Genomic DNA, 25,726 nt, shown 5'->3' on the forward strand with positions numbered 1-25,726 from the left:
CATTCCAGCAGCGCATAAACAACATGAACAAAATATTTAAAGCACTGATGAGTCATTTTTCTGCCATCAAGCAAGGAGTTAAATGACAAATCAGGGATCAGATAGGCAGGAAATTACAGGCCACTCCACAGCGGCAGTTTTTAAAGGCTTTCTCTTGACTTTCCTGCCATTCAGTCAGGGTTTAAATTGGAGTAAAATAATTGCTGTAATGAGCAAAGGCAATCTGCCGCAGACGGAGGCCGGCTCCAGTGAGGCTGTAGCTCCAGGCAAGGCGGAACTTTTATCATTCCTAAAATGTCAACGGGGGACTGGGACGGGCAACACTTCTCCTCTCTGCGCTGACAGGCTGCTGTCCTGAACCACTGTTGTCAGCAAGTTACACAGGCTGGCTCACTAAACTGTTCAACACAAACTTTGTTTTTCTCACACTTAAAATGTTTGAATGTAGGCTATAGACGTCTTTTCAGTTCATTTAAATTCAGAGTTACTTTTACGCAGTCGGTTTAGTAGGCTACAGTTTGATGATGGTTTTTTTTTTTTTTTTTTGCTTATTTCCAGCATCTTCCTCAGACAGTCTCTACTCTGTTTCATCCACGGGGCATGAATTAATACATAAGCCGCGACAATAAGTTTCAATCACATGGATGAATGCTCCCTCTGAAGAGAAGAGAAACTTGACACAAAAGAGCCAAAGGGGATCCGTCCTTTCTTTAAACTCTTTCTTTTCTTTTGTTCCCGGCTCCCAAACAAAACTCACTTGTTTATATCATCCAAAAGATCACAGGAGGCTTTTAGTCTCCACAGTAAAACCCACTGATCCCCAAAGAAAGGTGAATGGGTTATTAGAAGTCGCCTAAACAGCTCAGATAAATGATTATCGATTGATCAGGATGTTCAGTATAGAGCTTTGGATATTTATATAAAAATGTCATGGATACGCTTGGTTTTACATAGGCTGAATAATTTAGGTTACTTCCTTTATTTGTTGTAAAGCAAACAAAAAAATGTTGTCAGCATAACAAAGTGATGACGTGTTTTAATCCTTCATCAATTTCAGAAAATATTCTATTATGTAGTGTATGTGCTGAAAAACAGGACCTAACTTTATACCAGCCAGTTCAGCGCAGCATCAGTGTCGATAATTAATGTTAAAGGCTTCTGTGAGCTTTTGGGTGATAACACTGAAATGTATCTATTTTTACTACAACACATTTAGGCTAACGTAAATCACACATTTATTTCCTTCTGTTAAAACTGCTGCTTCCCTTTTAATGATCTCAGCGGAGACAGAATTATTTTAATCAAGATACGAATACATGGAAAAACCTGTATTATTATTATTATTATTATTGTTATTTATTTACCAGAAATAAAATTACTGGACGCATGACTTTATTCAGAACTGTATCATATTATCAGATTATTTACGCATAAACTCTGTTACGCATATTTGACCTTAACCACGTTAGTCTGCACGTTACATTTGATTTAAAATGATGTGCTGATATATTTACCTGGATGTCAAGAGTTGCACGTTCATCAGGTGGAACTGTTATAGTATTCAAAGTACAAAATTAGTCAAAAAGTTATTTACTTATTTTTTATAAAAAAAAAAATACTACAGGCAAACACAATACATGATTACAGCAACTTCAAATGCGGGTGAAATGAGCGTATACACCAATGTTAGGCCATATTCTCAAAAATGCAGAAAGCAAAAGTAACTTGTTTGTTTATTTCAGATACCATACCACCACCTTCTGTTCAGAGAAGGAGTAACATCATCACACAACAGGCTCTTTCGTTTCGAGAGACGAAAGAGTTTAACTTTGACCTTTCTATAGAGTCACCCTATAAAAGTCATTTGAAAAGATGAAAGCCTATTGATAGGACCATTTTACATGAATCAGCAGGGTTAGGTCTTTTACATATACACAGGCTATTGTGCAAAGTGGATGGCGATAACAACTTTTTTTTAAATATTTGTGGCAAAAAAAGAGACCTTTAAATCTTTGGTCTTTGGACTTGGATGTTGCTGTGAGTTCACTTACATAATTAATTTAATTTCTTAACATTTAGGGGCTACGGGTTCTTACTTAATTGCAGAGCAAAAAAAAGCAATTTGTATTTTATCTGTTTTTCACAAAATTTTAATTCTCAGCCCAAACAGAGACAGCCGGGACTAAAATAAAGTCGTTCTGGTTCTGACAGAGGAAAAATGCATTATTACAATCTAAACACATTTCCTCCAGCTATAGATTGACTGTATTAGTTTGGCCTCGCCAGTATTTCTGCATCATGAAACTCCAAGCGTGTATATTACAGTGGGAGTTCTCTTTCAGAGCCACTACAGTAAATACGATTAATAATGCAGCCTCTGTGTTATAAATCAAGGTTCAGCCGCCAGAAAAGATTTCCCATCATCACCAATTTCTTGCGGCTGACTATACTGAACATATCTATAAAAACCAGCTCTGCACAAAACCAGATGTTCTCATATAGGGGAATGTCAGAACTATTACAACAATGATATGTTTTTAAAAAATAAATTCTGTAAACTTACAATAAAGTCAGCTTTGCAACTATCCAGCTGCAGTAAAAGTCAGTTGTATCAAAAGGATGTCAGTACATCAATCAGATAGACTGTGTTGGCTAACATGCCTTTACATCCATTTAATAATACGCATTTTATTACGCACTTTTTAATTACTCAAAGCTTTTTTTTTATCAGCTCGAGTAAATGATGATAAAACTGATGCTTATAGATGAAACTGCTTTGAGGCAATTTGAGGCAATCTGAGACAATTTGTGATTCATGACCTGCAGTGTCCACTAGAGGGCAACGGTACCGCAGAAGATTTATTTTCTGTTTGACCTGATTTCATGACTTTGGCACTTAGACTTGAAGGTTGAAGTTATTAACCACAGAGATAACATGACACTATTCACCTGTGAATTGATTTAATTATTACAACAATAAATAACTGACTTTAACTTGGAACTTCGAACAGTCCTTATTCACCTTCCTCTGTTGCTAGAAATCTCCCAGTGACCCTCCATTGAATAATTACTCCAACATGTAAATAATGGAACAATTGTGCATTTATAAGGTACATTTACTGTTGACAGGAGGGGCAACTTTGGTCTAATATGTGAGAGTTTTGACTCTCAGTGTGGGTTGAACTCTATAACACGAGCCACTATCCACAGCCAAATTTACTGAGCAGCATAATTACAAGTGGTGTGTGGAGACCGTGCCAATCATCTATTGTAAATTAAGGGGGAAACATTTTCTTATGTTGACTAATGAGGCAACATTTCTTTTAAGATGCAATAAAAGTGCTAAATGTGATGGAAAATTGCCTGAAAACCCCATAAACAACACTGAATCACAAACATGCATCACCGATCCTTTAATGTAAATAGGTTTCTGATCTGTCCTTTACAAGGTAATTTATTTCAACAAAGCAGAGAATGATTACTGTCACCCCTCGGCTAAGTTGTTGTTTTTAATGGTGCAGCGTTTAGCATTTTTGGTGCAGTGTCACAGAACATAAAACTGTTAAATTACCTGGCCGCCTGCAGTTTAAATGTTCTGTTCTCGTTTTGCCTTAATGATACAAAATAACCTGGATTCTGCAGCCCTGTAATGACGATCAATAAGCACAGCAATTAAGCTTTATAACCACACTGTGGGCTGATTTCTTAACAAGCCACATGCTGCTGACTAACATTTTTTCAGGGTTAGTTAATTAGCTGTGAGGGGTTCAGACCTTGATTATAGTTCAGAAGTGCAAGAACTTGATTCTTGGCACTAAAAGAAAAACATGCCTATTGCAACACGAGCCAAACTAAACGTAAAGTGCAAAAGCTATAAAATGATTAGTCTGTGTTGTAAGATTAAAAACATATTCTAAACAAGAGTGAAGTAGCTGGGACTTTTATGACTTATTAAGTACAATTTATTGTAACTAGTTGTTTGTGTCTCTTACCAACATGTTTAGGCCTCTTTCAAAGACACTGAACATTCCTCCATTCATACCACCAACAGGAAATACTTTCGATCTTTTCAACACTATGGCTGGAGCCTGGAGGACAGGTGGGTATTACTCTGTTCTGACAGATTTCACACATGCACAGTCTTCAACCCTGTTATCAAGTTAAATCTTGAAACAAATAAGCTAATTATTTCTTTAAAGTATGAGGATCAACAGGAAATAAGATGACAGTAATGGTCACATGCTTGAATGAAGGCCTATTACAGCCTGAGAACAATGTTGCAATCATAGAAATAAGAGGAAAAGGTTGAATTCTGTTAATATAGCAAAGCATCAGTTATGTATGTATGTATAGATGTATAGCTAGATGTATAGATGTATAGCTAGATGTATAGCTAGATGTATAGCTAGATGTATAGCTAGATAGATAGATAGATAGATAGATAGATAGATAGATAGATAGATAGATAGATAGATAGATAGATAGATTTATGCCAACCAGCAGCACCTTGTTGCAGATTAAACTGTTGTCAAACTCCCTCTGCAGCTAATCCTTCAACATGCAGTGTAGCAGATGAAACAGATAACACCTGTATAGAGACTGCCTGTCCAACAGCCTTCAGAGGTGCCTACTGCTCCTGAGATAGGAATAGGACAGTTCCTCCATAAATGTACTATAGCAACCCTCAAGATGACTAAATGTATTTCAACTGAACTCATACACAACAGCGCAACTGGCCTCATCCTTTGTCGAAGCAGACATTTTGACTTGTCGAGCGTAGGACAAACACAGGTGTTACTAATAACATTAATAATGGCTCCATTCTGTCAAAGTGTCCCACTAAGTCATGACAGTGTGACAGTGAGCCTGTATGCATCATAACAGAACTTATAGTAAAACTTCATGTAGTAAGTAATAAAGCAGACTGCAGGCCTAACACATGAAATAGTAGACATGGTTCAGGAGCTATATATGCCATCAGTGCAGTAAATGCAATCTCAGGGCCAATGTAAAAGATCTCATTTCCCCACTGAGTGTATTTTTGTGATGCATAACATTAATTGGCAGCACTAAGTAAAAACAGGAAAACCCAGCAAAACAAAAAAAAGATAGTCAGGGCCTGTATCCCTAAGCGATCAATGCTTCAGCAAATATGCAAGGTGAGAGTAAGGGGGTAAATATTTGTTTGCTTAACATAACCAATCATGCAAGGAAGATTATCATTGTCATGTGGTAATGCTACAGTGAATGGATCCCACTTTAAGAACTTTTCTTGGTGTCAAAAATCATTTTATTAAGGAAAACACAAACATGGACAATGTGTCATTCTCATGATTATCTCTTTCATTTAATATATTGCTGGTAAGAGCACATGTGACAATGGTATGAGTAAAGCCTGCTGAATGTTCATTGAAATCATAGACAAGTAGTCACTACTAAAAATGAGGAATGTGTAACCCGAGGCTGACTCAACTCTGGCTAGCTGTAGTCAAGCGTAGCATGTTTAAAGTCGACATGGCACGTAAATCACAGCAACACTTACTGAGGAACCACTTTTCTACATGCAGGTACTAAACCATGCCAACAGATGGCAGCAGAGGCCATCAATTAAATCAGGGAGGCAGATTTTTCCCTAATAGCTGATTGCTCCTAATTCAAAACACTGAATGTAAGATAATGGCAACAGCACCATTATTTATTGCTCTTGGGAGGCTTATTCGTTTTGGCCTGTTGAATGTAACAGAGTGTGCTTTGTGTTAAGTCACACTGCTCTCTCACAGTTAATGAATCAGTTTATTCTGGCTTCCAGAGTGAAAATGCTTTTATACTTTAATTGAAACAATGTTTGCTCAAATTACAGCTGTATTTGTGTCCTTCAATGACAAACATAATAATAAATGCACAAGATCACGCAATCAACAGCACAATAAAAATATACAATATTTCTGTATTGTTTAAATTTGAATTTTCTTAAAGTATATTTCAAATGCTTCAGTGTACTTCATAAATATTTAAAATTACTATACTTGACTTGACGTGTTGAATTGAAACCACTTTAGCTGTACTCAATACACTGAAAGTTGCACTTAAGGCACGCTTAAATACATTAAATGCATATATTTCCTGTATTTTTTTAGGGTACTTTCACAAATAAACTTCTACACTTACTGTTAAAATATACAGAATCAGAATGCATCAGAAGTATCATTTTGCATAGGCTAAAAAGTATACTGACATTGAATTTATAATTTAACTTATATACTTCATATTGCCAATATAGTTTGAAAACAAAACACATTTACTTAAAATATACAGTCGCCATTTTATTGCACTCAAAATAAAATTAAAATGTGTTGGAAATATGAAAAAAAGTATACTATACTGTATTCTCTGAAAGCAGTTTAGTATGTTTTCATGCACTGAAAATAAAGGCACTTTGCGTTCAATTGTTAACAGGTTGAACAGGTTAAAGTAAGTGTACTAAAAGTTGTAGCTAGTTATACCTTAATATATTGAAATGACATATGTTGGAGATTTTAAGGTACTTTAGACTATAAAAATGGCACACTATCCTTTAAATACACTTTATTCTACTCCATAATTAAAAATGCATTATTCCACATAATTCACCCTGACAATAATAGTACATTTGCCACAACTAAAAACTTTCAGATCTCCTGAAGAACATGAAAAAGTCACATGAAAAACGGTGAAAATGCTTTTCTGCAACAAACATTGTTTTAACTTTTTTTAAATACACAAACACACAAACCGAAAACAGTTCTTTCAATGCTGTGTTGTGTTTGTTTTTCTTGTTGGAAAAGTCCTCATTGTCGTATTTTTTCCATATGGGCAGCTCTAGTCTCAGAGTCACTTGCTGCAGTTAACACAGCCATAATAGTTCCCACACAATTTTACAAGTGAATTTTCAAAACTTTTACATACTATTTTACCCCCTTTCCAAGGCATTATTTAAATTGTTTAAAATATATAACCAACCTAACCAACCCTAACCCCCTCCACCCCCCCCCCCCCCCCCATGTATGTTAATGGAGAGGACAAAATATTATGAACACTTTTCAATATAATGCACTACAGTATACCACCACTGCGCACTATGATCTCAATAATAAACATCAAGTAGAATGATCACCTTTCTGACAATGTACAACAAAAACTGAAAATGCATAATCTTCATAAAATTCTAATTTAAGGCAGAGCTGGTGTATTTGATTACAAGATTATTCATTCCAGTTTTGGAGAGTATATTTTGCATCCACTCTGAGATGTTCTGGACACTTTATGTCCCCTAAGAACTCCAACCCTACAAACCAGGTTTTCACCTGCCCCCCATTCCCAAATCTGGATGTGCAGGACCATCTGTTTGAGTTGGAGAGCTTTGTTGAGGCTTTCCTCCAGCATCATTATGTAACCAGCCTGTCTGGACACCTCTCTGACAATAAACCATTTGAAGTGGGGCACAAATCCAAATGTGGTGGACTTTGTTTTTCCCCACAACTAAATTTGGTGGCTATTCCGCTGTCGGGAAACACGGCTCTGAAAATGTCACCTGTGTTAGTACATGGCCTGTAAGAATAATGTGAGTCCATAGTTTTCAGTGCCCACATCACTTCAGCTGACAGCAGATCATTGGGTGCAGCAATAGCATCACTTGAAGTAGTCTCACAGCTATACCAATGCTTGTTCTGCTGGCTTCAGCAGGCATGTAATATATGCTGACACTGGCAGTCTGTTGGGTGGCCTTTTGGTTTCTCTTAAAGCTTTTTCACTTTAGCATGGCTGACAGTGCTGCTTCCCTAATGTTGCCAGTGTCAAATGTTGTGGTGCAGAGCCTACATCCAGTGCTGCTGGGGACTCCCTCTCTCTTGAGCCAAGTTTATATTTATGTTTGAAAGCCATACAGTATTCAACACGCTCTCCAGGCATCTTTGTGGATAAGTGCATGCTAACATTACTCACTCAGATAACCACCCAATGTATATCACGTGATACAAGGTGAAGTTTCAACGGTCATGGAGATGCAGTTTGTGACAGGTGACTAGTGTTGATTGACACCTAATGCATAATGTACCTGTTTTGGGATTTCTAAGCAGTGTACAGTGTATACATTAAACATTGTATATTGAAACGTTTTCCAAAACATTATTTTAAATCTAAATTTTTTCTGAGCCTGGGGTACAATTTTCTTATTTCATAACTTTTGCAGAAATTTCATGACCATGAGAACCCTTATCTGGAAGAAATGACAGATTAAATAAGTAAGCTATAAGAAGGTGATATCACAACACAGACAATGTTCAGTTCTATTGTGAAGAAACTGAGTGTTTGTAACATACTGAACATACAGATTCAAGATTCAAGATTCAAGATGCTTTAAAAGATCAAACAAGTGGATTAAGTTTTGATTTTGGTACAATTATATTAGCCTGGCCTCTGCTTCACCATTGTAATCCATTAGATCTACTTTGAAACGATGTGATGACAGTTGTTGTCCTCTATGAAGGATAAACCAGTTATATGTTGCACACAAATACCAATTAACTAAACTAATCATATATTAAATATGAACTCTGCATTATATTACCTTTTCCTACAGTTTTATACAACTATAAACCCACCTGCTGTTTGTAACATGCATGCAGGTGGAAGTCACCATCTCCTCTGTCTTCATGATTGATCTTTTCACATCCATCCAAATGTTTTGTGGCTTTCGAAAAACTTTCTTTTCAATCATTTCTTGGAAATGATCTGAAAAAACACACACAACACACACACAAGTTATTCCCATTTACTCTACTAACTATAAGTATAATGAGTAATCATAGCAACAGGTATTCAGTCAGAACCTCTGTTTACAGTTTATTGCTTCACAGAGAGTAGTCCTTCAGTGCCTTAGTATTTGCCTTTGTATCAGATCATCTCACCTCCCTTCACTATTCACCCACAACTTCAGACAGTACCACACACTGTGTAAAAATAATGGATGTAGCTACCTTGACATCGTCCATTTTGACCATCACCATCTTGGATTTTTGGAGCCAGAAGAAGTGATAAGAAGTTAACTTGAAGTTAAAGCAGGCTACGTGGCTACGTTGTGATTGACAGGGTGATTGACCAATGTCCTTGAGATCCAGCCCTCGCAACCAATCGCAGCCTCCCCGCTCCGCCGTTAGTCCCGCCCATACTTCCGTCCATGACTCCGCCTCATGCCCATATAAGTAGAATCCGTGTTCTTTTTTTCCCAGCATGCACCTGAAATTCTCAAGATGGCGCTGCCTAGATTCGAAACTAGCAGCAGTCCAAACCAATGGGTGACGTCACGGATGTTACGTCCATTATATGGTTTGGATGAGAGGGTGCAGCTCACCCTGATGCTAGCTATTAGCACGATGCATTTAAAGTCAAAATGGCTATGGTCAAAAAGTACATCCTATAGTCTTTTCCTTGATAACACGTCACAAGGTCAAACAGATGTGATGGAGAATTCATGGGACATAGGAAAAGATCCTACAACCCTTTCTAATAAACTGTGATAATGCTAATGCTAATTTTTGCTAGCAAAAACAATTTAAACAAAATATACTTACTGGATAAAACATCCGACTCCTTGGAGAATCATTGAGTACAACCAAAATGTTATGATTAACATTCACGGACCGAAAACACACCAAAATTGAGAACGTTTACTCTGTATGTTACGTAACACACGTTATCGCTGTGTCAATCCCATCGTAGACACGCAAAGTACTATATGTTACCAATATTTATTGTCAAATTTAAATAAAATGGGCTCCATATTTACAAAATGAACATAATGCTGTATTGGAGTAGCCCTGAAACTGGCGATTAAAGCCATAAACTCTCTTGGAAAGTTACTGAGGTAATAAATCAAGTGAGAACTAAGGTCATTTTGTCATGGACCTCCATCAGACTTATTTTATGCTAACATTTAAATATAGAACAATTTACTCATCTTTGGCTTGTGGCTGGTTCACACAGTGGACATGGACCAGTATTGTCTCATGTGCTGTTTCTCAGAAGCAGCCAGCAGACATTCTGGAGACAATTTTAGAACATAAATCAACCAAAACAAGTTGATAAATTGATACATACAGCGGTTTATTACACAATATAAGAAATGTATTGTCATTGAGTACATAAAGAAGGCACAGTAAACTACAAAAACTGAATGTTTCTACTGTGTCTGACAGTGAGAGCTCCATTATTTTATATCCATTTTGCTTAAGAACATGAAAACATTGACTTGTCTTGAGTACAAGCAGCAGCAGCAGCATTGTGGTAACTTCTTAAAACAATAGTAAAAACACATTGGATGCAAGAAACTTCTGAAGGAACACACTGTAACAACTGTGAGAGAGCAATGCTTAGGACATCTATTTCTTACATAACATTCTCAACCACCATGTTCAACCCTTCAAATGTTTACTAAATGCTGTATAATGCTCCTTTAAGACATGTTAGTCAGACCAAGGGTTATGGCAACATGACATATTTCTCTTAATGACACTTGAACCTTTGATCAGCCTTAGTAAGTAAGCAGCAGTTAAGCCCGACTCACAAGCATCTCTTATTGCTTTATTATTTCAAGGTCTCCATCGGCATGGTTGGCATTCAGCAAATTTCCTGTGGAAAGTTCTGCACTCCTTGCTGGAATGTAACCACACATGTCCACTAACATGAGTCTGCAGCTAACAAACGCAAACAACTATAGGTAGAACATGAAACAGTAATGTAATAAGCGTTTGGTTGTTTATTGTACATGCTTTACCATTCTACATATTGCAGTTTTTATGAATGTTAAAGGCCAGTGTGCATCTGTTGTCTCCTCTTCCGTGCTTCTCCTCATCTATCCTCTTGCAGAAGCTGAAGTCTGTCCTCTCCCAAGTAAGGGCTGCTGTGTCCAGTATCAATAGCCTCGCAATCATTTGTGAAAAATACCAGGTCCTGCCAAGTAAACAAAGAACATGTGATGTGATCAAGTCATTCTCAAGCTCAAAAAACTCAAGGATCTCAAGGTCAAACACGCTGCAAATGTTTTTTTCTCACCCGATAACAAATTCTTGTGATGATCGTGTGCAAGTTCTGGACTTTGCGTTTCAGCAGCACCATTCTGGGACGTTCTCTGCAGTACTGGCTGGGATGGTTCAGCAGCACGTAGAGAAGATCACGGAGCTTGGTTGTGACGCATGAGTTCTAGAGAGATAAAGCCACAAGTGTGAACTACTAGTGTCAATTTGTTTTTGTTTTTTTGCCTGACCACACAGACTGTAAGTAACACCTAGTAGATGGAGTAAATTCACTTGGTTTTCTTTTTTTTTCTTAAATATTTAATTCATTCCAATTTCACAAACCCTCAAACTTACAAACAACAAGGCATGGATGCATCAGATAAGATTTTGTCACAGAAACTAAAAGAACACATTATATTGGTTTGATTCATTTTACATTGATTTAGCTCCCTGTACATATAGTGAGAGTGTACTAACTGGGATTACCCAAATGGGATCAGTCAATTTTGCATCAGAGAACTCTCCTAACATCTAATATCTTTGTGGAATTGAATAAGTGAAAATTATTGTAAAGTGGAAAAGAGAAAAAAATAACAATTTCCAGTTTCCACCAGGTTCAATAAAACCCACTTCCAGCAACACACCTGTGTCTCCCACACCTTTTAGCATAGCACTGATGTTAAAAACTTACATGCACATCAATGAAGATCGTTGGTAGGACCTCAGCACACGTTTTCTGCCAATACAACAAACATTATCGTTAGGATTCACTAAAATTTGCATTGAACAGCCTTTTTTTCCTGCAAAAGGCGACAATGCAATAAAAGGAAGGAGCTCTTACCGTGCGATTGTAGGTGTGTATAAAATCCAGTAGAGTCATCACTTCTTTTCCCAGGCCGAGCGCTCTGGAGTAGCAGGTCGGAGGCGCGCACTCCGACAGCCACACAAAGCTGAGGAAACACACGAGTCCCAGTCTCATGTTGGATAAACTGTGCTGTGACGCTGCTCGGGACTGTTTCCAGCTGCCTGTGCACTCAACTCTGATCCAAACAGTGAAGTGGGGGGCTCGCAGCACTTTTAAAGGATGGAGTAGTAGAAAAAAAAAAAAAAGGAAAAACAAAAAAAACAGATGGACGGTGACGTGGAAGCGCCGCAAAGGCTGAGTAAAAACATTTGGGATCTGTTGCGTTATGGAGAGTAAATCAAAGCTCTGTTAGTGCAGTGTTGGCTGTGTTATCACCTACATGCTGTTTCAGTATGAGATTCAAGTACATGTTTTAGGCTCAGGTGAAGTTTGGGAGTCCTCACATCAGACTAGAAAAGCTCAGTATCTGCAGTTTTGAGACTTTGGTATGGGTTTTTAGTACCTTTCACTACTACAGACAGGAGTTTTATTTAAGTGTAAGCTTTTCAGAACATATGTTTCTGTAGATTAGTGAACATTTAAATAAATTAAAAAAAAAGTAAATTCAAGACAAAAGCATGACCTGTGTTTCAACATCATAGCCTATCACCGGTGTATGACCTTGCACATCATACTGCCTATAAACAATCTGAAGTACTGAGCAATGAAATAACTCTGGAAACAGTTTAAATCAGATGTCTTTACTTAAAAACAAAGCTGCACACTACATCAAACATTTAAAAAAAAAAAGTTTGTGCTACATATGAAAGTTATTGGTTTATTTTGGGTTTTTACCATAAATCAACAAAGTACCATCATTATGGAGATGGAAGGAAAAAACTGGCAATATTAAATGTCTGTAAATCTCAAGGTAGGTTTGTTGGAGCCACCGAGCTTTTCTTCAGATTGAGAAAGTTCCTCTTTCTTTTCCTCTTGGGGGCATACGTGCTTTCTCGTGATTCAGGTGGATCCCGAAAAACGAACAACCTTTCCCCAGTTGCGAGGCTGCCCAGTGAAGTGCTGGCAGAGAGCGCTGAGCTGTGTAATGTTTCATTCATTGCCTCTGTGACACTTTCTTCTGTAGTGCCACTGTGTTGCTGTGTCACTGTGCTTTCAGTCATGGTTGATTTATAAATAGACGGTTGTGCTTTAGTAAAACTGTCCTCCTTTCCTTTCTCTTCTACCAGCAGTGGTGCAACATCTCTTGTAACTGAGAGGCGGGAACTGGGGAGTAGTTTTTCCATCAGATTTTGCCTCTTTTCCTGGAGTCTGTGAGATGTGGAGGACAAAGGAGCTGTTGTTAGTGGGACTGAACTGTTAAGTGCTTACCTCATGCATGCAGTCACTGCAGCCCAGCTATTAAAGTCCTCTGATGATGAAAGGCATATTTCACTTCAATAAAAGGATTTGTCTATGATGTTGGAGACTGCTGACCTACAAATTAGTCTTGATTGATAGTGAAACATCAAGTTTTAATACAGCAGCTGGCAGCAAAACACAGAAATGTGTTGAACTTACCTCTGTCTGTCCAAAGAGCAGCTTGGCATATTTGACATACTTTTATGCACCACATCTTCTCTCAGTTTGACAGGTAGAAGTCGATTAGATCCCACGGCACACCTGGTCAGAAAGTTATTATCATATTATGAAACTGACAACTGCAATCCAACTTATGTTCACTTCACTTTAACTAACAATGGTCATTTAAACCTAACCATCTGAGACCCTGACATAAAAACCAAAAGTAAACTAAGTAAAAACTGCACTGCTTCTTTACATGTTATTGCATTCAGTGTATTTCAGGTTCTACTGGTGTTTGATTAGTTACATGTTGACAATATGCCACAGAATCCATATCAGAGCACACTTCAGCTTTTAAACAGTGTACTGTGGCAAATGATCAAACTGGAAGGTAACAGGGAGGACAAACTGAGAAAGGATGCCAGGGAGAAATTCAACAGAAATGAGTTAAAGTACTTTAACTAACTAACATGGACCATTTTCACCAACAAGCCAGTTTGATCAGGTCAGGTAAGAGATAAACCTTCGGTCCATTTCAGCTTCCTTTAATCATTTTTTGTGTGTTTCCACACAGTCCTTCATGTAACAGAAGTATTGTTTCTGGCCTTTAATTCGGTTACTGTCATCAGACGACTGCATTGCTATAAATAAAGCCATTTGATCAAAGATCTCACACTTAACAGTGCAGTAAATGAGCCTTGGCTGGTCAGATCCAAGATGTTTTCAAATTAAAATGTTAGTTCCACATTTAGGGCATTTGAGTTTCACATCCCACTATTTATTTAAATTCACATTAAAAAGATCTTAGGCTGTTTTCAGTAATGGGTAAACTTGAATCAACAAACAAAACAGCAGAAACAAAAAAACTAGAAAAGAAAAGAAAAACACATGTCTTGCAGATTGTTCCAAACTTCTCTTGTCGTGTGGCCAGACAGCTCAGATCCAATGAGACCTCATGCATGAGACATTCATTATTCATCAGTAATGAAATCCAAACTTAGCAGAGGCCAGACGTGAATGTTCCAGCGAATCAGGAAGAGAGGGAAATTAAATGATGAGTAAAATCATTTATCTGTTCATCTTGGCTCAGGTGAAATGACCCCTGTGGAACTGTGTTCAAACAGTATTTTTGTTATGTAAATCTAAAACATTGCTTGGAGATGGCAGTGCTTCAACCAGCCGCTGTGGCAATGCTGACTTTATTTAATCAGTGACTTCATTAAAAACTACTTTCTCTAGGCGCCCTGGTGGCCTCATGGTTAAGGCACATACCACTTAACCACAATATCCACGGTTCGACTCCGAGCTGGGGGACCTGTGTTGAATGTCATACCCCCACCTCTAGTTTCCTGTCATAAAGCCTGAAAAAAGTCATCTAAACCCCCCCCCCCAAAAAAAAACCCCATTACTATCTTAAACCACAGCGCTAAAACTACTGAGACTCTGGCCTCCTCATAAATGTATCCAAGTTGTTTTTTTCTCTTCTCCTGATAAAAGGAAAAAATAACACAAACTAGGAGACCAATGAAAGACAAAAGCTTTCGTTGGCACATGCAAAATGTACAATTTGCCAGAGCCAGACAGATTTTAAATGAAGATAAAGTATTTGTTAAAATGCTCCAATGACCACCTGCCCTGTTTTCAGCAAAAGAGTGGTGTTTGGAACAAGAAATATCCCACGGTTTCTTGTCTAACTGGTCCAAAATGACCTAAATAAGTATTGAGTTTCCCGACATAAATAATTTCTAAAAATACAACTATGACCAGGACTTTAAAAGTAGAAAAGCCCTGACACCTTTTGCAGACAGCTAAATCCTGATTTAACTTTAAACTGCTGATAAAATAAAGGCTACACTGTCCATTTTGGGGTGCAAATGTTTCTAAGTGTTAGATTCTAAGGTCAGTGGCTCAGCATTAAAACTAGTGTTTCCCAGTAGATAAGACCTGGTTCTTACCCTGCGTGCTCCTGCTCTGTAGATGATGAAGTGGGGTGCTGTTTGGGGCAGAGGGCATCAGTGACAGAAAGGAGCTCACTTTCAGGCAGGGTGGGGAGGAGAAGACGCAGGGTCTCCAGGAGAACCTCAGCAGACACCTGACTCTGCTTCACCAGCTGAGATGCAAACTCCAGGTCCTGAGATAAAGAGAGGTGAACATATTAAATGTTATGGGGATTAAAATGAAACAGGAGTGATGGCATAATGCCATCTGAAGTACAGATTTCTTCTACTAGCATTCACACATAAGGGATGTGGATGTGGATAGGTTTGCCCTGCTTTTTCCCATGTCATTTCTATTTTTGTAATAAAAGGTAAAAACATAGGAAAAACTCAGACCTGGTCACAGTTCGCATAAAGTCTCTTGAGCTCCATTTGTTCTTTCAAATGTTCTGTGGCTTGGCTGTTGGCAGTCGTCTCTTGCAACCTAAAAAACACCAGAGAGTTTCAACACTGTAAAATTTAATGGTCTGTGTCAACCTGAAGTCTTTACAAAATTCCTCACTGCTCCCGAGATAAAAACTGACATAACAGCCCACCTCTCAGCCAACAGTGTGATGACCTGATCACACTTGTAGAGTGCCTCCTGGAGGATGAACATCATCCTGCAATCCTGCCTTAGCTGAAACAGCCTCTCCTCCTCTCCGCCTTCCTCTCCTTCATCAGAGTCGTCTTGGTGTGTTTGATTTGCCTTCACTCTGAGAGGAGACATTTTCAGGCTTTCGAAATCAGTCCTCTCCTTCTGAAGCTGTTGTTCAGCTTCCTCTAGGCCCTGAAGAAAAGAGTCAAATTAACACTTGAATTAAAAGTCTGCAAATTCAATGAGAAAGTAAATACCTCAGAGGAAACATAAGAATAGAAATGATGTTTTCTGAGAATCAAATATTAGTTTGAACCGTAAAAAGGTACACTATGCAGGATTTTCCTAACAAACAATGTATAGAGTCACACAAATATAATCCCTCTCAATCATCACTTTTGACCCACTACAAGTGTGTGGCTGTGTATTTATCTGCAGAGACCCCACCTCTCTGACTTTCCTTTTTATTCTACTATGTTTGGGACATTTTGGGTCATCAACCAGTGGGTGTGTAACACCCAGCCAATAACAGCATACAGGGTGTGAGGTCAGCACATGTAGTGTAGCAATCAGGTTACATCCCTGTCTCATTACTGTGTTTGTCTCTCCTCTTCTCCACTCTGCTCTCTGTGTCATGGATGTATAGGTCTGTATGCCTGCTTGATCAAGGGTGGGACTAAGCTACACACACACAGAACAGAAAGGTCACAGCAGACAACATAGAGCTCTGCATTTAAACAAAACCGTGCTGTGTGTTTACAAACACTACCCGAAAAAATACTGCATGGTATACCTTTAATCTGTGTCTCAATCCCTGTGAGCAGCCCAAAAAACATTCTGCAATGCAACAGCACAGAGGTTAACTCTAAGTATCTCCTACCAAGCAGTGGCTCTGTATACTTTGGGCCATGTCTTGTCTCTCAATGCTCTTTCTCTCTCTGAGTTGATGAATGAGCAGACTGTGCAGGGTGAGCATGGCTCTGGAGGTCTCCAAGACCTTAGTCCTCCTCTCAGCCTTCTGGTAGTGGATGGTAGCCATCTGCATCGCCAAACTGTCCGCCTGAGAGCGCAGATCATCCTCTCTCTCCTTCCCCATCTCCTCCATCACCTGCCAAATTTACAATTGATGAGTTTTAATCATCTTGTATGAAGAACCAAACCACACTGTACATGCATTTATTTTGAGGATTATGGCTTCTGCTACTGTATGAGCTTAGTGGAAGGGTTAGATATAGTATAAAATAAATATATTGGTAGACAGTAGTGACAATTGAACCTCCCTCTGTCCTTTACCTTCTTCATTACACCATTCTCCATCTCCTTCTCCTTCTCAAACAGCTGAATCCTTTCCTTGAGCTTTTTCTGGAAATGGAGCAGGTCAGATGTGTCTGTTTTCTGCCTGGCCTCGCTGGTTTTTCCCTTGGATTGTGGTTTCATCTGCAAAAACCATAATGTCCATAAGGTGGTTGGGAAAGGACTCCAAGCGTGCTGTTATGATGTGATTAGAAATAAAACCACTCTGTGGAGACCTTTATTATTTCTGAATAATAATGTACACTCATCCAGCTGCCACACAATTGAGGCTGACTGCAGTGTGGTTTGCACTGGTAGCCGCCATTCACCACTTCTCATTTGAGAAAACATTAAATGCTCCATTATCTTTTGCTGTAACTTAGTTCCTTGGGGTTCATGTTGCGTTACCTTCAGAATTGTCTTGTGAGGACATTTAAAACAAAAACATCATCATCAAATCACAAAGAAAACTGAGTAGGCTTCCATAGAGACATCCTTGTATAAAACGACAAAGCAGAAGCACAGAAAAATTCAAATGCTGTCAACTGACTCCAATGAGACCTCTAATATGTAATTATACTACAAATATACATAAAGTATGTGGGTCTTAAAAATGGGGGGGGGCTGCTTGTTCTCATCACCATGCCAAGTTCAATAACATTTACATGTCTTAAATTATTGGACAAATCAAGGTAAATAATACTTCACAGGACCATTAGCAGTCGCCTGGGGCTTTTAGAACATATAAACTAAATTTAATTATATGTCATTATATGTTCACCATATGTTGCTCGCTGTCTTTTCTCCAAGCTGCCAGGGCGGTGTGGAGTTTGGTTCTGGAGATGGCGTGAGGCAGCACCAAGCAGCGGTCCATCACAGACAGACACTTCTGAAACTCCAGTTTCATCCTCAGCCTGTCATCCTCAGACAGGGTCAGCTGGGACGAGCACAAACACCTGAGAGCAGACATAGAAAAAGAAGACAATCACTTGAACGGCTGTGTTGAAGCACATAGAACTTTATTTATACTATATCCCCTGGACAGAAGCATTTGATCGACATTTGTTGATCCCGCCTCAAATATGAGGAAATGAACGGCTCCTCACCAGACCGTACCTCAATTGTGGTAGGGTCTGGCATTAGCTAGGCTAGGAAAGAAATGCATCACTATACAATATCACTGACCTGAAGAAAGCTCTGCAGTGATCCCTGAGCTGCCTCTGCTCCTGCAGCTCTTTCTCCATGGCATCCTGCAGAGCCTCCCTGGTGCAGCTGAGGGTGTGTAAGGCAGCCTTGCCTTCCTGATGCAGCCTCTCCTGGCCCTGCAGAAGAGCACTCGCTCCTTGTCCCTGAGGCTGCCCTGATGCTGCCTCTGGTTCCACCTGCAGCAGGGAGCGTTGCATCCCTGGAGGAGAGAGTGTGAGCAGGGTTTGGGTCGCAGAAGGCTGGATGGCTTTGAGCTCTGCTATGGCACCCTGGATCACACGCATGGTCATCTACAGCAAAGGTATCAAGGATCAAGACAGGGAGTGAACTCAATGAAGCTCAACTCTATCATTTTGTGTGTATTTTTATGTTTTTTTCAAGACGTTTCGCTCAATAATTGTAAGTGAATGTGTCTGAGCACCTTGCGGATGTCAGCGGCAGCCTCCTCATCGAGATTGTTGATAAGCTCAGCTAGCTCCAAGTTGTGAGCCATCAGTAAGTTCTGCCAACAGTGTAGGTGTTGGGCTACCTCTATCCTTTCCTCCAGACCCTTAGACAGATCTGACAGATCCTTCTGTCTTTGCTTGTGGACCCTCAGCTGTAGAGGGTAGAAACAGGATTTAACAATAGTGGTATATTAAGAGAGGAATGAAATGAGCAACATGTTTTGTGGTATGAGTCCACATGCACTGGAATAAAACCCCAAATACGCTCCTCACCAACTCAGAGATGAGCTCCCTCCTCTTCTTAATCAGTCCACACCGCATGGCTCTCCTCTCTTGGCTCAGTGCCTCATCCAGTCTCTGCCTCACCATCACCAGCTCTTTCTTGGCTTTGTCCTGCAGCTGGTCTATCTGCTCAGCAGACACTGCACTCCCTCTGGTGGAAAAGACATGTCAAGTTAAAAAAAAAAAACCTCTAGTCTAGCTTACTTGTTTTGCATGAGCTTAGAGCTCAAGGTTGAACTGTGAACAAAACTCAAACTTACTTGGTCACCTTTGCGGCCTATAAATGTAGTATAATGTAATAGTGCAACCAGGTGTAAATAGCAGATTGTGTTGAAGCACTGGTAACTACTATAGGTACTAACCTCCTGATGTGAGTGAACCAGCTGTCCAAATTGCTGGAGGTGGTGGAGAAGGTGTCAGAAATCAGACTATTAAGGCTGTGCAGGCTGTGTACCAGGAACTTCCTCTGTGCATGTCTCTCAGCTAGCACATAGCGCTGATTGGCAAGGACCACATCCAGCACCTCCTCTAGCTGATCCTGGTCAGAAAAGAGAAAGAATTGGCAAAATATGCACTCCTTGATTTATGGTATCTGCTAAATTTAACATCTACACATTTTTTAAAGATTAAGAAAATAAACAGAACACATACATAATTATGTCTTATCTATTTTATTTACTGAGCATGACATTAAATGACAAATTCTAACATCCCACTTATCTAAAAATCTACTTTGCTTACCTGATAGGCAAAGTAACTGTGCTGAAGACTCTTGGCTGTGCTCTTCTCCAACTCGCCCATCCTTGTGGCCTCCTCCAGTTCCTCAGAGAAGATCTTGTGGAGTTCCACGCGGCGCCACTCAATAATCTGCCTCTGGACCTTTGCTGAGGCTTCTTCATGTCGGACCAACAGGATGCGCTGGAGCTGACTCTGGCTCAGCTTGTGCAGCTTCTCCAGGAGGACACTGCACTGGAGGAGTTCCTGGTAACATACAAAAATGTGATTTAGTTTAGTGAGAGCATGTCATAAAAAGCAATAAACCAAAAGGATTCTACAAGCTAGAAAATCATAATTATCACAATCAAGAATTTTATAACAATGAAATCTATTGACAGTATAAAAGTGGTGGATCGACCTGTTGATCTGCATGTTGACACAGCAGCTCTGCCTGGGCCTTCTCAGCAGCTTCCCTGCAGTGCTCTGCTTCCATCTCTTCCCGAGTCTCCAGGTTACACTGGCCAGCCAGGGCCGCCATGCGGGCCCCTCGCTCCTCCTTCAGCCGACCCTCCATGCCCAGCAGCTGTCCGTGGAGCACACTGAGCAGCCTTTGTTGGGCCTGGGCACTGGCCTGGCCCCGAGACCGCAAGGTGCCCAACAATGAGGACATCACGTCCTTGTAGATCTGAATCCGAGTGGCTTCCAGGTTATTGGTGGCACGCAGCAGTGTAGACATTTCAAGGCTTAATATGCAGAGTTAGCAGAGAAAGAAGGTGAGACATTAATGGCACTATGGCACTAATGGCACTATAGTCTGCAACTGAACTAGATATTATAGTGAATACTCATTTGGGTGGAACAGTAGGTCAGTGGTTAGAAAAACAAGCCATGTTTCTTTCAAGCAACAACCAACATAACTTCTGTTCTGATGTAAAGAGGAAACATACCAACATAAAATTACACATTCATGTATTTAAAAATGTATTTCCCTTGTTGGTGTTTTTTTTAATTTTTTTTACAATTAATGCCTTATTAAATGAGATTAAAAATATAATGTATAAAGACTGGTCTACTAACTTCTCCAAAGCCTGGTACATGTTCTGCGGATCCTCCAGCACCATGGTGTCTACCATCTTGTCTTCAAATGCTGCCTCATCTTTGATAGTTTCACTCATGTTGCAGTCTGCATACTCTGGGTCTGAATCACCTCTGTTTCTCTGAGTCAAGGAAATACAATGTGTAAACAAACAAAACTAAGCACATTTTGAAACGAACAATGATCAACCAATTTTTAATAAAAGTAAGGGTTAGAGGTGATTTAGATTTTTTTAATGTGTGATACCATTTGCTGAAGAAGGCTCAGTCTGGTTCTGAGACCTATCAGGTTCATGGCCAGAAACCCCAGCGACAACAGCATCAAAGTTACAAAGAACCCACCGACAAATCCAGCAAAATGCACACCATGGTTAGGATAAATCTACAACAGAAACATCATCAACATTGAAAGCATTAGAAGAGTACACATACAATTAAGTGAACACTACAGGTGTATGTCAGGTGCTTACAACTTACCCTATCAGTTGAATTCACCCTCAGTGTTAGATTAGCTGTTAACGGGCCAAACATGCTGACATCATTCTATGGGATTGAGTAAACAATGAGAACAGAGGTATTATCTTATCAGACTGTAATTCTAAAAACAGAGATGGTTTTTGGTTAATGCAATTGTCACTTTGGGAGATTGCTTTTCAAGTTGAAGACAGCTGAAATGGAGCGGCACAAAAATACCTGTGAGGCGTTAGAGAAGGTGAGATAAGCTGGAAGGTTCAAGACTTCGCTCTTATGACTCCTTATGTGTGCTGTATAATTGTAAATGATGTGGGATCCAGCTGAAAAGGTAAGATCAGTATTATGTTATTATATTATTTAAATATGTTATTTATTTGAACTCAACTCAAGTTAAAACAAGACATGTTAAAAATCCTCTTTAAAAAAAATTCTGACTTACCAGCCAGTGAATCAATGGCAAACGTCTGGTAGCCTCTTTCCACAACCTTGCCTTCAGTTTTCACCGGCACTATTCCAGATATGGAGTCCCGGATAGCCACCTGAGACAGGTTAGTGCCACCGATAGGGCCCATGTTTTTAATCAGCAGGAAGAATGTCAGCTGAGGAGGATCGGTGTCAAGCTTCGCCTGAGGCACACATGATTGAAAAGGAGAAGTAAGAATCACTGAGTGTTTGCTATTAAATGTTCTGTAATGTTCACTTGGGGATTAGATGTGGTCATGCATCTAGCTAAGTGCTAATTGAAAGTATTATACTGACATACCTCTGCACACTTAGAAAATTTGACCCCAAATGCAGATGGAGGCGCCACACTCTGAACCTGTAGAAACATGCAACACAGTATAATAAGTTACTTTAAAGTTGATGATCTTTCTTTGGTTGGTGTGCAGTAATTTTAGTATTTGGAAAGGATGTAAAATGCTGTAGACATGCAAGATTTTCACATAATTTAATGTGCATTTTACATTATGAATGCTGATTCAACATATATTCACTTAACAAAACCCCTTTTTAAATGTTAACAGTCAGTCGCCTGCAGGAGTCTTGTACAGAGGGAAAGTCTATATTATAGAGCTATAGACATCTTACTTAATAATTATCAATTTAATATTAAAAATAGTTTAGATAGGTAGTAATAAAGCTGAAACACACCTGAGGTAGAGTGTGGCCGGGGTTGTATCTGGTGAGTGTGCTTCTGCGGCCCCGAAAGCGTAAGATGTTTGAAATGTATTTAAATGGAGTGAAAAACGAGTGTCCCCATGGGCCAGAGGGGGCTGAAGAAGAGAGAGACCCCTCTGCAGTAAACACCATGGGCACATAGTATGTTTCCATTGTACCTGTCAGGAATATAGAGGACATTTTAACAACTTTGGTTAAGCACAATTATAGAGGCTAAAATTGACAATAAATAAACATAAATACATAATAAGGTAGCACATGGAATTTGACATTTCCACTAGGGCTGAGAGATTATGGCATCTAACAATTACAAAAAAAAAAGATATCTGAGATAAAGCTGTTATCGTGCCACATCCCATTCCGCAGTGTTCTGTCTGTGTTTGTCTTTTGTTATAAATCCAGCGTAGCCCTTTCCTTTACAGCTGCAGATGTTCATCCCTCGCTAAAAAGCCCAAACTCACGCTCAGCCAAGCTATATGGCATGATTAGTTCAGCTAGAGCCAAGATGACAGAAAAGGAGTCTGTGGTCAACAAGAAAGGTAAAAATCAATTCAGTTGTTTGGAAACACTATGGTTTCAATGAGTCCAATGAGCTGCAAGATTTGTGATCGAGTGATGTCTGCACCACAAAGCAATAAGACCAATTTATTTTTTATCTGAAATTCAATCACAAAAGTGGTCAAAGAACAAAAAACAGTAGAATTTGTTTTATTTATCTCCTGTTTTTACATTTATTGAATTTGTTAAATTATATTTAAAGTTCAACGAAATCCACTATTAAAAACACAAATTTCTTTTTAAAAGTTTAATAAATGAATGATGTTTCCAGTGATGGTGTGAAACAATTGTGATCTCATAATTAACTACAATAATGGTGACTATAATCTTTGCCATAACACCAATACATCAACTCTAGGTCTACAGCACTAAATACAATGCACAACTAGAGTGTATTTAACTATTATGACATTTGCTCAGGCATTTGATATGTTCTTTATTGTTAGTGCATAGAAGTAAAAGGAACAGAGAAAAGAGAACAAACCATCAATTTTAAGCAGCATCTGCTCTGATTTCCCACCAGGGTCATGTTGAGTTACATGGATACTGGAGAGCCTCTGACACTGGAAGAGGGATATTCAGCATTAAAGATTTAGTAATATTACAAGCATGCATAAACAAGAACATCCCTCGAAGCTAATAAATATCTGTTATAGGCCTGATTACATAAAATTAATCAAAATATTGATTTGATTCAGGGATATAACAAAATACATATTCATTCGTAATTTTCGGGATACAACCCAGACCTGGGACATCTGATGTGTAGCTTTAGTAGCACCTACAAACAAAAAGCATCCTCAGTGTTGACTGAATCAACAGACACTGATTAGACCAAATCTGTGTTCCTGACATAAAAAAGTTCTGTTACTACTGATTGTTAGGCTACTCACCAAACGGTTCTCCAAGACAAGTTGTGATGGTGGTGCTGAGTACCAGGACGTAGCCTGAGAGGTACCGTTATGACAACGCTGATGTCCAGCCCCGTCCTCCACAACACCGGCATGCGTCTCACGCCGGGTGTCATCATGACACCAACGGGGATACAGAGGAGTTGAAAACCAACATGACACCTCGATAATCAGGAAAAAGCCCCATATCGTGACAATCTCGGCGATAAAATGTACCTGAAGCATCTACTTGGTGTTCTGCTCTCATCGAGCAGAGCCGCTAGCTAACTGACTGCATTGTTTCTGATGTCGCCGCGGCTGAGAGGAAAACATTTCCATGGCTTTTCCCTGAGAAACATCAAGTTTAGCTGCGTTTCTCACGCACATTACGTTATTACTTAAAGAAAAACTATGGACGACCTTTTAAATGTGCATATACAGCCAAAAATATATTTTTTCCGTTGCTATTCAACTTCGACAAATATTTCCAAAACTTTGGGAAAAACGACTCCTCCTCAATGTTAAGCACAATAAAGTACATACGAGTGTTTCCGACTGCCTTTCAAGATAAAACAACATAGCTGAGACAGTACGATGATTGAAACTTTAGATCACTGGCACATAAACATGCGAAAAAACAATAAAAAATAGATTATATATTTAACACACTTGCTTTCTGTAACCGTGGAATATTATCCAGCATAGCAATTCGTCCTTTTTCCTACAAGGATCATTTTGTACTTTTATATTGAAGGCGTTGTCATCTCCGTCTACTCGTTAGCTAAACCAATGTAGCATTCATGTAGTATCAGAATAATCGGAAAAATTAGACCCTGACCGGGAAAATTCATGTGAACGCCCCCGAAGTCGGAAAAAACGTCGCAGAAAGTCGTCAAATATGTCGATACATGACTCGCAGAGAAACATGGCGAACGAACGTAAATGTTTGGTTCATGGCAAGAAACTTTTTGAAAACTCACGTGTTGCTTATCAATGTTTTTTTTCTCACATGTAATTTGTAAGATAGTATTTGGTGATAACTGTACATAGCTATTTAATAGCATTAACCACGATAACAAGTCAGGTAAAGCAATATTTTAGTGGTTTTGGGGAATCTACTCATGTGGACTTGTATGGGTACACATTTTTCTCGTGTCCATGCCTTTTCCACATTACCACTTTGAAAAACTCATGAATATTACCAAAATCGGAAGACTTCCCAACTCGGAAACTTGGACCATCCGAGGAGTACCTGAATGCAGCATAATCACCGAGTTTGTCCTTTCGGAAAAAGGAAAAAAAAAGGTATTTGGTAGAAGAGCTTGTTGCAAATCGGAGCCATAGCTATTTTTTGAAAACTTAAATCGTTTTATATGAGCAAAATATTTAAAATCGTATATGTGCAAGAAATCTCAGTGTGGAAAACCAGAGCTGTTTTTTTTTTTTACTCCAGGAGATGAGTTTTGCTTGTCGAGTGGCTTGAGGTGTTATCCTACAAAATGCTAGGATTCAGAGTTTCCCCACAGTTACAGTTTG

At 39.2% G+C, this 25,726-nt stretch overlaps 2 protein-coding genes across 2 annotated transcripts; both read right to left on the reverse strand.

The window, feature by feature from the left end:
• Positions 1-10,884: 10,884 nt before the first annotated feature.
• On the reverse strand, positions 10,885-12,030 carry LOC128355958 (cytokine-like protein 1). Its single transcript, XM_053316346.1, has 4 exons — positions 11,893-12,030; positions 11,743-11,787; positions 11,089-11,235; positions 10,885-10,986 (listed from the first exon to the last, which is right to left on the reverse strand). The coding sequence occupies exons 1-4, from the start codon at positions 12,028-12,030 to the stop codon at positions 10,885-10,887; spliced, it is 432 nt and encodes a 143-aa protein (XP_053172321.1).
• Positions 12,031-12,715: 685 nt separating this feature from the next.
• LOC128355815 (limbin-like) lies at positions 12,716-24,259 on the reverse strand. Its single transcript, XM_053316177.1, has 23 exons — positions 24,194-24,259; positions 23,785-23,863; positions 22,716-22,900; positions 22,327-22,383; positions 22,003-22,189; positions 21,783-21,883; positions 21,567-21,632; positions 21,337-21,471; positions 21,072-21,211; positions 20,413-20,737; positions 20,019-20,258; positions 19,640-19,815; positions 19,269-19,428; positions 18,971-19,147; positions 18,529-18,839; positions 18,125-18,299; positions 17,344-17,487; positions 16,931-17,158; positions 16,010-16,242; positions 15,810-15,897; positions 15,432-15,607; positions 13,474-13,575; positions 12,716-13,224 (listed from the first exon to the last, which is right to left on the reverse strand). Exons 2-23 carry the CDS (start codon positions 23,801-23,803, stop codon positions 12,822-12,824), a joined length of 3,828 nt encoding a protein of 1,275 aa, XP_053172152.1. The 5' UTR covers positions 23,804-23,863; positions 24,194-24,259; the 3' UTR covers positions 12,716-12,821.
• Between the last annotated feature and the right edge of the window lie 1,467 nt (positions 24,260-25,726).

Source organism: Scomber japonicus, chromosome 3 (genome assembly GCF_027409825.1).
Source record: "Scomber japonicus isolate fScoJap1 chromosome 3, fScoJap1.pri, whole genome shotgun sequence".
Taxonomy (NCBI): domain Eukaryota; kingdom Metazoa; phylum Chordata; class Actinopteri; order Scombriformes; family Scombridae; genus Scomber; species Scomber japonicus.

Excerpts from the sequence above, each read along its gene's own strand:
- LOC128355958 (XM_053316346.1), bottom strand. The coding sequence starts at position 12,030 with ATGAGACTGGGACTCGTGTGTTTCCTCAGCTTTGTGTGGCTGTCGGAG. Across the intron at positions 11,236-11,742 it reads CGATCTTCATTGATGTGCAT|AACTCATGCGTCACAACCAA; the intron begins GTAAGTTTTTAA and ends TTATCTCTCTAG. Across the intron at positions 10,987-11,088 it reads TCACAAGAATTTGTTATCGG|GACCTGGTATTTTTCACAAA; the intron begins GTGAGAAAAAAA and ends TTTACTTGGCAG.
- LOC128355815 (XM_053316177.1), bottom strand. Across the intron at positions 21,472-21,566 it reads GGGTGAATTCAACTGATAGG|ATTTATCCTAACCATGGTGT; the intron begins GTAAGTTGTAAG and ends TTTCTGTTGTAG. Across the intron at positions 17,488-18,124 it reads AAGACAGCGAGCAACATATG|ATGAAACCACAATCCAAGGG; the intron begins GTGAACATATAA and ends TGGTTTTTGCAG.